Raw genomic sequence first — 14341 nt, forward strand, 5'->3', positions numbered from 1 at the left:
TCAGTAATGTAAATTAATTAGAAAAATGTGTTTGTTCATGTCAGGTCTTCTAACATTTTAAACCTGATTGAATACTGAATAAGACACTGAATATTATTTTATTATATTTGTATTATATATTGCTAATGTATATTTATTTAGATTTTTTTATTTAATATTTATTATATAATTTATGGTCTTTATTTTGTGTATGCATTATAATTTAGAATAAATCTGACTAGTATTTAATACTGGCAATAATTTTAACTGACTTCCATTTATATTAAATATGAAGTCCGATTCATTATAAATTATAATAATTATTATTTTTAATTATATATTTTTATATTTTTTATTATTTGTTATATAATGTAATATAATTATAATTTATAATTAATCGGACTTCATATTTAATATAAATGGAAGTCAGTTAAAATTATTGCCAGTATTAAATACTATATATAGTCAGATTTATTACAAATTATAATACTGACAATAATTTTAACTGACTTTAATTTATATTAAATATGAAGTCCGATTAATTATAAATTATAATAAATGCATTATTATTTTTAATTATATATTTTTATGTGTTTTTTTATTATTTGTTATATAATGTAATATAATTATAATTTATAATTATATTGTCATAATATTTATATGTATATATATTATATTTTTTTATTATACTTTATTGTACACTAGAATATATTATTTTGGGACAGTTAACTGGTTATATTTTATTTATTTCAGCTGGAAGGTTTAGAAAGAAAAAAGGTATATTTCTGTATGTTTGGTTGTCTGTCATTTTCTCGGTTTCCCCTACATCTGTTGCATTACAGATTGTGTTGCATTGCGATTTGTGCATTGCAATCTTGCGTCAGGAGTGTGTAAAGAATGTCTGTTTTCAGGGATCCCAGATCCTGGAGTTTGGAAACCCTCTGTGTATGTATATACAGTGTCTATAAAAAGTATTCACCTCCTTTGACTTTTATGTTTAATTCATTTCACTTAGAATTATAAAGTGACAAAATTCTCAATTAAATGCATAATGATGATTAGTATTATTATGTTGCACAAAAAGTCCAGTGAGGTGAGGTGTACACTTTTATAGGCTCTGCATATATGTCTGTCTAATGGATTATCCCGGAATGTTTTTGTTGTTTGTGGAAACTCCCACTAACACTCTTGAATGTCAGTGTAATGTTTTCTCTTCCTTTCCCAGATCTTAAAATGATCTAATAAATACATCAGAGTCTGTTTCTGAGATTATATGACGGTGTGAATGTATATGCAAACATAAGGATCTGAATTTGAATGTATGTTGCATGAATATAAAAGTATCGTAGATGGCTTGTTTTTTGGATGTGACTCGTATTGTACAAATCAAGACAAAGAATCAGATGTCTTTTGTTGTTCTGTTGTGGTTGATATGAAAATCGGATATTTTGAGAAACAGAGAATGACTTATAGGTTGATAGATGATCAAATTTCACCATTACAGTACCTTTTATGTTTGATGTATGCCTTTTGCTGCTGTGGATTGGTAGTGTCGTCACCGTCGGCGCCTCTGGCCCTGATGCCCCCCCCGCCCACTGGAGTCAGTCAGCCAATAGCAATGTCCCGTTCACAGATGCAGCTGCACCTTACTGACCTGCAGCAACACACATTTGAACTGCGCAAACAGCTCACACAACTACGACAGTTACAGGTCTGTGCTTTTTTGTGTGTTTGTCTTTTCTCAAAACTTTGGTGTGTATTTTATCTGATTTTATTTTTTAAATATTTAATATATTCAATATTTTTTTAATAATATATGTTTATTCAGTCAGTTTTTTATTTATTAATAGTAAATAGTGAATATATATATATATATATATATAGTATACTGTCTGATTTATTTATTTTAATTTTTAAATATATTTATTTTATATATAGTATATGTATTTATTTAGATATTATACTTTTTAAATAATATTTTTGTGCACTAGTGTGTATTATATATGGGGACATTTGGTGTTATTTTATATAAAAAAAATTACTTTTTTGCTGTGTATATAATGTTGTGCGCATTGTGAGGATAAAATTTCCTTCTAGATGAATGGCAAAACTTCTAACTTACAACAACATCTTCATTGTGTTTAAATGATTATGAATAATGTCTTAAGTAATAAAATCTTGTCATCAGTTTTAGACTGGAAAAATGTTGCCTGGTCTGATGAGTCTCGATTTTTGTTGAGACATTCAGATGATTTGCCGTAAACAGAATGAGAACATGGATCCATCATGCTTTGTTACCACTGTGCAGGCTGGTGGTGGTGGTGTAATGGTTGGGGATGTTTTCTTGGCACACTCTCGCCTCTTAGTGCCAATTGGGCATCGTTTAAATGCCACGGCCTACCTCAGCATCGTTTCTGACCATATCCATCCCTTTATGGCCATAATGTCCCCATCCTCTAATGGCTACTTCCAGCAGGATAATGCACCATCTCACAAAGCTCGAATCATTTCAAATTGGTTTCTTGAACACGTCAATGAGTTGACTGTACTAAAATGGCCGCCACAGTCACCAGATCTCAACCCAATAGAGCATCTTTGGGATGTGGTGGAACAGGAGCTTCGTGCCCTCGATGTGCATCCCACAAATCTCCATCAACAAGATGCGATCCTCTCAATATGGGCCAACATTTCTAAAGAATGCTTTCAGCACCTTGTTGAATCAATGCCACGTAGAATTAAGAAAGGGGGTCAAACACAGTATTAGTATGGTGTTCCTAATAATCCTTTAGGTGAGTGTATACTGTATAAAGTGTGTAATTTTACAAGCTTGCATGTCTGTGTATGTCTTGCAGCTGCAAAACCAGGATTCAGTTCAGGCGTTACTGAGGCAGACGGAGTCTGATTTGGGAATGTGTCTGATCGAGGCATCTCGGACACAAGAAGATCCATTACAGCGTCAACGACTTCTTGTTGAAGAAGAGAGGCTACGTTATCTTAACGAAGAAGAGCTTATTATACAACAGCTACAGTGAGTACCTCGAAATGCTGCACACATGCTGAAAAACATGATTTATTTCCCCTGATGCGACGTGTTCCTCTGTGCTTGCAGCGATCTGGAGCGCTCTGTGGAGGAGATGAGGCTGGGGGCGGGGCTTAACCATCATCTGGTGACAGAACAGGAAATAGAACAGAAGAGTCTGGAACTCAGGAGACTGGGAGAGACCGTCACTGACCTCAAGAGTGAGTGAGCGATGAAAAGGAGGACTCATAAGCATACAGAACCACACATTATGTCATTATCCTGGTGTCATGTTTATCATAGAGACTCAAAAGAATCATTCACTCTGGAGTCAGACTACATTTGGTTTTGCTGCATGTTTTTGAGACAAAAAAACAAAAAGATTCATAAGAGTCATCTCGGACTAAACTGGTTGAGCTGTATGTTTTTGATTCACTAAAAAGAGCTGATTCAAGAATCAGTTGTTCAGGACTCAGACCAAACTGGTCACGCTGGATGTTTTTGATTCACTAAAAAAAAAAAACGTTTCATAGCTGTAAATTGGATTACTCTGGTTGTGAAGTATGTTTTTGATTGACTTAAACGAATCAACTCAAGAGTCATTCTTCCAGGAATCGTAGTACACTGGTTCCGCTGCATGTGTTTGATTCACTAAAACATGGCGTTTAAAAGTAATTACTTCAGGAATCATAATAACTCATTCTTCGCACATCGCTCGTGCAATATGTTTTTTAATTCACTGAACAGAACATTCATTCAGGAGTCAGAATACATTGGTTGTGCGCCATGTTTTTGATTGAATAAAAAGAGTCATAAAGGATTCAGCAAAGGGACTGCACTGTTTGCACTGCACACTATGCTTTTGATTCATCATTTGTTTGGAAATCTGACTACACTGGTTAAGCTCAATCTTTTTGATTTACTAAAAAGATTTGGATCTTAAGTATGAGTCTCTCAGGAATCAGAGTTTTTTATTCACTAAAAAGAACCAACTCATAAAAGTCATTCATTTGGGAACCAGATTACTTTGTTAACGCCATAAAATCTTGATTCGCTTGAAACTGAAACTACACTGGTCTCGATATATATATGAAGAGTTCAGATGCAAAAGCCTCTAAGTGCCATTTGCCATTATCATTTTTATCAAGCTTGTATATTTAAGTTCAGTAATTTCACTTAAATGGAAATGAAGATTAACCATTAATTGTCATTTAAGTGAAATTACTGAACTTAAATACACAGGCTTGATAAAAATGGTCATTCTAGAACAAAATTTCAAATGGCACTTAGAGGCTTTTGCATCTGAACTCTTCATATATATATCCCACTGTATCTGTGATGTTCTACAATTTCTGTGTTTAGATCAATTCCCCAATTTACAAAGTAAGATGCGTGTGGTGTTGAGGGTGGAGGTGGAAGCCGTCAAGTTTCTGAAGGAGGAACCGCTCAGACTGGAGGCCCTGTTGAAACGCTGCAGAAACATCACCAACACCCTAAGCCTTCTACGAAGGTAAAACACACACACACATAAACACTCACTCCTGCTCAGTTCCATGTCTGAAGAATTCCTCAGTGTGTGTTTGTGTGCAGGCAGGTATCAGAAGGTGTGTGGAGGACACCCGATGACTTCAGTAGTTCAGTTTCCAGCGCGAGTGATGCTGACTTCAGCAGGAGCTCTGATCTAGATCTTCTCAACAGCCCCTCTCTAAATCTGCCCGACCTAGGGTGCACCTTATCAGGCACTGCCACTCTGACCGCCTCCATGGGCACCAATACCACAAACCCCGGGCTAACGAGTGCCTCTAGTATAGGTGAACACCACTTTCACATTCTCTTTGATGAACTGATTTACAGACAGTGCTGGGTAGAACTAATCTGGATTACGTAATCAGATTCCCAAAATAGCATTTTAAAATACTCTTTATCAGACTACAGTTGATTACAATTGATTAAAAATACATGATTAAAATGTACACAAAATAGTTTAAATCATCAGAATTTATTGATTTTCCAGAATTTTTCTTTTTTTATCTTTTATATGTTCAGAAAGTCTTACAGTTTTGTGGAATTGCGAACACAGACTGGCCACAAGTCAGGTGACCATATTAAAATGGAAAATTGAGAGGCCACACAGCATACTGTACATGTTTTTTCCCCCCACATTTTTTCAAGTTTATTTTTATTTTCACCCCTGTAGTTCCAACCCTAACATAATGTTGTTGATAAACAAAAAACTAAAAAAATAAAAAAAAATCCAATCAGAATGGATCAGGATTATATTATTTAAACGAATGTGATAAAAAAAGTAAGGTAATCAAAAAGTAGTCAGATTATGTTCCCTAAATTGTGTAATATAATAGATGCGTTACTAATTACAGTTTTTATCATGTAATTTGTATTCAGTAATCAACCCAGCACTGTTGATTTATTTAATTAACTGATATATTTAGAGAATATGGAACATTTATAAGTTGATGGATACAGGGTGTGTTATTTAGTTAGATGATTGATTGATTGATTATTTATTTTTAAATTTAATTTAATTTTTTTTATTTGATTTTATGAGGTACCTCAAGTTTTTCTAACGTGCTGGGCTCCGGCGTCGGTGCCAGTCTGAGCAGCAGTGGTATTCCTGGCAGCACCATGTTGGGAAACTGGCTGGCCGGGGCCGGGGCAACAGATCCCCTCATGCCTGAACTGGACGGCACTTCCACTGGGGCGGTAAAGACCAGCGGCCTGGAAGATCTGCCCGTGCGCAGAGAATCTGATAAAGGAGTGTCCGTGGAGGTCCGACTGGTAATGAACGCGCTTAGATTTTATATTAATGCTGGCATGGATGTCAGAAAGGAGATGAATATTTACAGAAGGCTGTTTTTGAGGGTTGAAAGATTTATAGTTGATGTTTTAAAGGAGTAGTTCACTTTAAAAAAAATGTTTGCTGATAATTTAGTCACCCAAGATGTCCATGTTTTTCTTTCTTCAGTCGAAAAGAAATTAAGGTTTTTGATGAAAACATTTCAGGATTTATCTTCATATAATGGACTTCATTGGGTACCAAACGGTTCAAGGTAGGGCTGGGTATTGAGACAAATTTCACAATTTGATTCGATTTCGATTCACAAGCTTGCAATTCGATTCGATTTCGATTACGATTCGATTAGATTCAATATCGATTATTTTGGATATCAGTTACAATAAATGGCAATTTTACTCAAGGGAATCAAATCTCTTAACTAATGCTGTAAACTATGGTCTATATATATAGTCTAGTTGTAGCCTACTAGGCTTCATTAACCTCATATGAAGGTAATAATTAACTGTTTTGTAGCTAAACAAACACTTAAATTACACTTTTATTTATTTTTATAATAAGAAGATTGTATTAAATATAAACATTTAAATGGTGGCTGTCATAAAAACTTGCCAGATTTATTCAAATACGCATTAAATATTGAAGAACACTAACGAGTGTGGACTAACGAGTTTATGTGGGTTTTCTGAGGTAAATATGACGATAGATGACATTGATTACAAGCTGTTTAATTGACGTCTTTCCACGGTTGAAACGCAGATTGAGCGAATCAATGTGACATGACACGGATTTAGATAAGTTGTTGTACTCTATCTTTTAACACACTTTCAGACGCTCATTCATGTTTATTTCGCGCTGTGACTGGTATTATTAACCCGCAAGAGAGATCAGCGCCGCTGCTTCTCTGGAGCTGTGCCAGAGCGATCTCACGCCACAGCGCCAAAACGGCAAAACGCTATTTATGTTTTTGAATTTCTAAAGAAAATGGACGTAATTTGAAAATTTAGACTTTGTTTCATATCAATAGTAACAAAGCAGGACAAAGATTAGTGCGATTTGTTGGATGTGCGCAGCCGCGATACAATGTCTCATTCATAGATATCATTCATTCAAATGAAACAGGATGACTAATCGATTCTTGAGATTTAAGAATCGATATCGCTTTGTAAAAATGAGAATCGATTAATATCGAGAAATCGATATTTATTACCCAGCCCTAGTTCAAGGTCCAAATGAGAGTTTCAGTGCAGCTTCAAAGGGCTTTAAACGACACCTGACGATGAATAAGGGTCTTATCTAGCGAAACGATCGCTCATTTAAAAAATAAATTAAAAAGTTCAAGTTTTATAAGCTCAAATGCTTGCCTTGCTCTCTTCTGTGATGCGCGTTCGTGACTCTCCTGTTCGAACAAATCTTTTTTCGAGTCATTTCTTTCATTTTGTTCGTTGAATGAACGAATGACTCAAAAAAAGATTTGTTCATTTTGATGAACTAGTTCGAACAGGAGAGTGAAACTGAAACTCTCATTTGGACCTTGAACCGTTTGGTTCCCATTGAAGTCCATTATATGGAGAAAATCCTGGAATGTTTTCATCAAAAATCTTAATTTCTTTTTGACTGAAGAAAGAAAGACGTGGACATCTTGGATAACATGGGAGTGAGTAAATTATCAGCAAAAGTAAAAAAAAAGAAAAAAAGTGAACTACTCCTTAAAAGGCTCTTATTTATTTTTGTTGTTATTCTTAACGACATCCCTCTGGATGGGACTAATTTGAAGTTGCTGATCAATGTGAATCTGTGTATCACGTGTGGGTGTGTGTCTTTAGGCTGCGGAGCGAGACTGGGAGGAAAAGAGAGCCAGTTTGACTCAGTTCAGCGCTCAGGACATCAACCGTCTACTGGAGGAAACTCAAGCTGAGCTGATGAAGGCCATTCCAGATCTGGACTTCGCTGCCAAGCAGATCACCAAACCGGCCGTCCCGCCAAAACCCCAACTATCCTCCCTCCCAGCGCCCGGTTCAGCATCCTCCACCCCCAGTTTAACACCCGAACATCAGCCCATCAAAATCCCACCAAAACCACCCAGCAAAGACGGCATCCCACGCAGGGGATCGGGTGAGATTACATTATTAACCGCACCATAAACTACAACAACTGCCGTATGATTTTGAATTACAGTCTAATTATTATTTTTCAAGCTTTTAAGTTTTTCTTGACTCGTTATAGATTCTCACAATTGCAAATATATCGCTTGATTGCTTTATTAAAGACAAAAACTGGCTTATTTTGATTTGGCTGATCAATAGACAGATGATTAGGTTTATTGATTGAGTTGACTGTTTGATCAGGGGAGCTGTCCGTGCCACGGTATCGTACAGAGAAGCCATCCAAGTCTCCGCCTCCTCCTCCTCCACGACGAAGTTTCCCATCAGGCCTTGGGCTAACTACCAACAGCAGCGGCGAAGTGATCACCATAACCAAGAGTGTGAAGGTGAACAATAATTTTCAGTGTTTTTGTATAAAGCCTTACATCTTCTTAACATTAGGTGGTGCTGTCTTTGAAATTTTTAGCCTCTTTAATGGCATGCTGTCTATTATGGGTAGCAAATTTTTAGCCAACAAGTCAAAGTGTTTAAAGAAAGTAGCAATATATGACAAATTTCAAAATGGCAGACAGGTGATTCATCTGATCCTGGCTTGTCCTAAGGAATAGGGCTGTCCGATTAATCGCATCCAAAATAAAAGTTTGTTTTTACATAATATATGTGAGTGCACTGTGTATAATTATTTTGTATATATAAAAATACACACACTTGCATGTATATTTAAGAAAAAAAATATTATTTATATATAAAATATTTACATTTCTATATAATATAAATTATATATAAATCTGTATACAGTATATACATGAAAATATGTCTTAAATATGTACAAGCATGAGTGTGTATTTATATATATAAAATAATTATACACAGTGCACCAACATATATTATGTAAACACAAACTTTTATTTTGGATTCGATTAATCGCGATTAATCGTTTGACAGCCCTACTAAGGAATCTGTAAAAAATAGTATTTTTTTCAAATCTCATGACCTGTAGGTGGCACAGTTCCCAAATTTGGCAGGTCCCATCAAATCATGGAGCTGATGAAGTGCACCAATTTTTGTTTTGATAGATTCAAGTTTTGCAGAGATATAGCATCTAATCTATTTTGGGTCAAGATTGTTAGTTTCACATCATCATAACTTTTGAACAGAAACGAGTATTAAAATTCTGTTCAGTCATTTCTGTCCAGCTCAGTCCAGTATACTCATTTTGGTAAGAATTGAACAAAATTTGAAGGAGTAGCAGCGTAGTTAGGCAGATGCCAAATAATGAATGTGTACTTTGGCTTTGCTTGATCAGCTGTTTATTAGATTGCCCTATTAATGCACATGTTGTTTTTGTAGAAGATTGAGAACAGAGAGGAGGCTGAAGTACCGACCCAATCCCAGACGCCACCCGTCAAACTGAGACGCCCATCGACCTCGGACGGGCCCCGACCTTCATCCACACCTCCGGTCATCGCCGCTTCTGGGAGGAAAGAGGATGAGGATGAAGATGAGAAGATAATGGCAGAGCTGGAGGTAAAAAGCTTCGAAATAGTGTCCTTGTCACCATTTAGTGTGTGCATCTACATTTAGGAGCTACTTAGAGAGATACTGAGGTATAGAAACTCACTCCTGATTGGTCGGTTATTCCGTAAATGCATATATAGATTGTTAGCTTTGCAAATAATGTTTTTTTTTTTTTCATTCTTATCCAAACCCAAACACGTCAATGCGGTAATCCACACACACCAACACGACAGGCGTTTCAGAGAGCCCCAGTGAGACTGAGGGTCACTGCTCAGGCCAATACCCCTGCCGAGGTCACTCCTAACAGTGTTGACAGGGCAGGCCGGTGGATCAGCAACTCTCTGTGGAGAGAGGTAATGTGTTAACTGCCAAACCTCTCTCTCAGGCCTTCCTATAACCTTCTGAGGTTATTCCTGAAGCTTACTAATGCACTCTGACACCAAACCTATTAATCTGTCATTTTTCAAGTCTTTAACCAGCTGTGCTGCTGCATGTTATTACACAGCTTGAATGAAGTTTAAAATCAAACTGGGAACTAAGTGGGATTTTTTTAATACTTAACTTGTTTCTTGACTCATTATATCAAATATGTGAAAGTCTGTTTCCACCCCAGAGACTTATTTCTCTTAATTGCTTTATTTTAATAGAATAGATTATAATATTAAATACTATACAATAATAATATCATTTCACTTAATAATAATAATAATAATAATAATTAGGGCTGGGCAACGATTAATCACGATTAATCGCATCCAAAATAAAAGTTTGTGTTTACGTAATATATGTGTGTGTAGTGTGTATAATTATTTAGTATATATAAATACGTACACATACATGTGTGTATATATAAGAAATATTTGCATGTATATACTTTACATATATTTATTTATAATTAATAATATGTATAAATATAAATTTTTGATACATTAAGAACACATTTTTCTTAAATATATACATGTACGTGTGTGTATTTATATATACACAATATATACAATAATTATTCACATTATGCATACATATATTATGTAAACACAAACTTTTATTTTGGATGCCAATAATCGTAATTAATCTTTGCCCAGCCCTAATAATAATATGTTATATATATATATATATATATATAAAAATATATATTTTTTTAAATTGCACATTTCTCTTAATTGTTTTATATTACTAATTAAAGCAAGTATGTATTAAGCAATTAAATATTATAAAATAGTATTTTATTTAATAATATTATACAAATAATAATGATGATGATTATGATTGACTATTAAGCAATTAAGTATTTACATATTTTATGATAATAATAATTTTATTTTAAATAATTTATTGCATCATTTTATTGATGTCATTTATTCAAATTTTTTTATATATTATATTTAAAATATTAAGAGTAATTCATTATATTTAAACAAAATCACATATTTCCTCAAAGCAATCGATAAAAACATGCTGTAAAAAAAACATAAATTCTGTAACTGCAAATAATTATTATTCAAGAAATAACATTCTTTTCTTTCTAAGCTAAGCTGATGGAATAAACAGCTTGATATCAGTCAAGGTCATCTCTCTTCCTCTCTCTCTATCTTTTGTTATGTCAAACTGCCTCTTCTGCACAGTGACAGTAATGTTGTGACAGTGTAGTAGCGAAATCAATTTTAACAAGCTTAAAGTCTTTAAAGCAAAACTTTCAAGAGCCAAGAACACACAGGCAACACGAAAACATGTCAGTAACTGCAGTCTAAATGAACCGTACCGGCTCATCTGTCTCCACAGCTTCTCTAGACAGTATGTCTTTCTTACCCTCAATGTCACTCATTCCTTTTACTGCATCCACAAGCCATTTGTTACAGAAAGCAGTAGTGACCAATAAATTCAGAACCTCTGAAGAAAACGTCAGGTCTATTAGACAGTGTCATTAGTGTCACCTGAGATATCTGGACAGCCTGTGTTTGTGTGTGTACTGTATGTGTGTATCTTGCTGCATTGTGAGGAGTACTACTAATCTCTCACAATGAAAGAAAGAGTGTAGAAGTGCGAAACTGTGCTAATATCAGCTTGCACACATGCAGGGTGTCAGTCAACACTACTACTGCTGCATGCTGGTTTATAGAGATTCCCTGTGCCTCTTTCTTTCATTCAATTAGTGTTTCTATTTCTATTCCTTCGGCTCAGTTCCAAAACCTAGCGAACTGCGTCCACATATGCAGCAACCGAACCGGTCGCTAATGGATCAGTGACTGATTGAAACGCTCATGGTTAGCGTTCCGTTCACACAATTAATGCACCTCGTGACTAATGCTCATTATTATTATTATACCCTCTGGTATTGTTCTCGTGTCGGTCAAAAATTAAAATTTTTCCTTTTTTTTTTTTTTTTTTTTTTACAAAAATTCAATTTTACAAAAATTCGACTTTTATTTCAGTGACAAATGATTGTACTGTATTTTAGTTTAACATATTTTTATTTCATATTTTATATTTTAATAAGTTATATTTATGCAGTGGATATAATACATATATATTTACTTTTTTGAGCATAGACCTGAAAATGCAATTTCCAACTTAAACGGTCATAAATCTTGAATGCTTTGGAGCACAGACGACGTAAGTTTGCTCTCTTTTTAAAGACGACACTTTGCAGATTATTGCTAAAGTGCAAAAAAAATTTTAAAAAGGTGAACTTGAAAAAAGTTGCATTTATTGTTATGAAAAAATGCACAAAAATACAATTTTAAATGAAATATGTATATCACGTAAAACTGTGAGAAAATTAAAGCAGAAAATATAAACAAGTTATGTTCCAAATTCGAGGTTTATATCTCAAAAAATTAGCTTTTGTTTAGACGCAGTACCAAACATTTCCACTATATGAAATTGGTAATTTCGTCTCCCGTTTATTTTCCAATGCACTCATTTTTTTTAAGGCCCATTTAACCTTTTCGATTCATGTCCATCATTTGTGTGTGTGTTTACACAGCAAGTGCCAAAACCTTTACCAAATTTTGTAACAAAAAAAAACAAAAAAACGTAACATTTTTCCGGTCAGCACCAGAGACATTATTTCTCACATTGTGTCTACATTTATTATTTTAAACTTTCTCAAGACAGAGAGGCTTCCATTCCACTACTAGCTTACCATCTTAGCAATCAAAAACCTAATGCAACTCACATATTCTTCGTAAAAAAAATGATGTGGAACAGCCTTCACATCAGAAGCAGACGTGTTGCGTTGGTGGTTAGCGCACTGGGTTTTGGAGCAGAGCTTTCATCGTGACACTCTTCCAACAAACGTGAATTATTCAAACTCAGTCCCATGGCTTAAAAAAAACACGGTCATTTTCCAACCTGCTGTTGTTCTCTCTGGTCGTCAGCCTGTAGGCACTCCTCCGGGCTCGGGGAAACTGGTTCAGTCGTCTGCAGCGTCTCGTCTTCGACACCTACAGCAGAGCAGTCTGGAGCGCAGGAGCAGAAAACAGGAGGAGTTCCCTAAACTACAGCAGGGTCAGCAGCAGGTATTCCACTTCTAACAATCGCTGCGCCCTGCTCTCCCGCAGACTGACGCTCTCGCTCTGAAAGGCACGAGTCAGAACTGTCGACTCCCATGACTGTAACACATGCAGCCGAGCACGCGCGTCCAGATTAGCGGCTCCATCTCCCGTTGCTGCACAGATGTTATGGTTGGGGTTCAGTATGCACAAGTTCCTCTGATTTCCCCCCGTACGCTCACAGATTACGTATTTTTCTCTTCCATGCGACATGAACTGCTCTTCCAGGAAAACCTGACAGCACAATATAGTGTATCACAACGCCAAAAGACATAGTATCTCTGTTTGTGGTTTGTTTCAGCTCTTGGAGAAAAAAGTATAAATATATGGTGCGCAAGTGCACAAGCGTGGAATAAAAACGCACACGTGAAGCGCCTACATCAGCGGTCAAAATTATGGGGTCGGTAAGTCTCTTATGCTCACTAAGGCTGATCAAAAAATGCAGTAATATTGTGAAATATTATTACAATTTAAAATAACTTTTCTACGTATTTTCAACATCATTACTCCATCCTTCAGAAATCATTCAAATATGCAGATTTGAAGCATTTCTTGTTATTATCAAGCCGTGCTGCTTCATGTTATTGTGAAGTATGTATTTACTGCCACTTTTGATCAATTTAATGCTAAAAAACGAATCTTACTGACCCCAAACTTTTAAACTGTAGTGCACTTGTGTATTTAATGTCCTTAAATGTTTCCGAGATGGTGGTTGGCATCTCAGCGGTGTTACACATGCCAATGAAGTCGTAATGATGCCAGCTAATCGGGCAAATTGAAGTCCCTGTCCTTGTGCCATCTTTCAGTTTTCTTTGTGAATCCTTTTTAAGTAAATATACTGGTCTGAAGCAGTGTTTTGATGAGTACTCAAGCTGTCAGGTCCCAGTCGAAAAAACCTTGTGTACCGTTCTTGTGACAGGACAGGTCAAGGTGATATGGCATACGTGACCCAGATAATTTCTGACATTGTCACTGTGATGCTTTAATGTGTCAAAGCTTTTGACAGATTGGTCAGAAAAGAGAAGGAATTGGAGATGAGACATGTGCTTTGATCATGTTCAGTTTTGGCTAGCTACCGACCTGGAAAAAGGGGGTTTAGTTTAGGATGTTAAAGTGAACATAAAAGTGCGTTTGCAATTTCTTAATCTGAGTTTGGTGAGGAAAAAAATATCAGGAATTGATTGGATTGTAAAAAATATATATAAATTAATTTGTTTTTTTAAGTAATGGACAAAAAGACCACGACACATATATTAGGAAAGTAAATAGATTCTTAGTAGAAGAGGTTCTATGTAGATCCTTAACCCTCTGGGGTTGTTCGGCCCAAAATGGACCTGAAAAATTAAAAAAAAAAATT

The 14341-nt window shown here is 35.4% G+C and overlaps 1 protein-coding gene across 7 annotated transcripts in view; it reads left to right on the forward strand.

Moving 5' to 3' along the window:
* Positions 1 to 14341, forward strand: part of srcin1b (SRC kinase signaling inhibitor 1b) — a 52967-nt gene that overhangs the window by 29509 nt on the left and 9117 nt on the right. For 2 of the 7 annotated variants that reach the window (XM_089125696.1, XM_089125699.1), the window contains 11 exons: positions 733 to 756; positions 1530 to 1690; positions 2832 to 3007; positions 3089 to 3219; positions 4361 to 4508; positions 4589 to 4809; positions 5565 to 5794; positions 7637 to 7925; positions 8159 to 8301; positions 9266 to 9442; positions 12811 to 12951. In XM_089125696.1, coding sequence (XP_088981822.1) covers positions 733 to 756; positions 1530 to 1690; positions 2832 to 3007; positions 3089 to 3219; positions 4361 to 4508; positions 4589 to 4809; positions 5565 to 5794; positions 7637 to 7925; positions 8159 to 8301; positions 9266 to 9442; positions 12811 to 12951 — 1841 coding nt within the window. Of the gene's footprint in view, positions 1 to 732; positions 757 to 1529; positions 1691 to 2831; positions 3008 to 3088; positions 3220 to 4360; positions 4509 to 4588; positions 4810 to 5564; positions 5795 to 7636; positions 7926 to 8158; positions 8302 to 9265; positions 9443 to 9666; positions 9787 to 12810; positions 13389 to 14341 lie in introns of all 7 variants that reach the window. The other 5 variants (XM_089125700.1, XR_016149239.1, XM_089125697.1 and 2 more) reach the window with 5 other exon arrangements.

Source organism: Pimephales promelas, chromosome 22 (assembly GCF_988280905.1).
Source record: "Pimephales promelas chromosome 22, fPimPro1.hap1.1, whole genome shotgun sequence".
Lineage (NCBI taxonomy): Eukaryota > Metazoa > Chordata > Actinopteri > Cypriniformes > Leuciscidae > Pimephales > Pimephales promelas.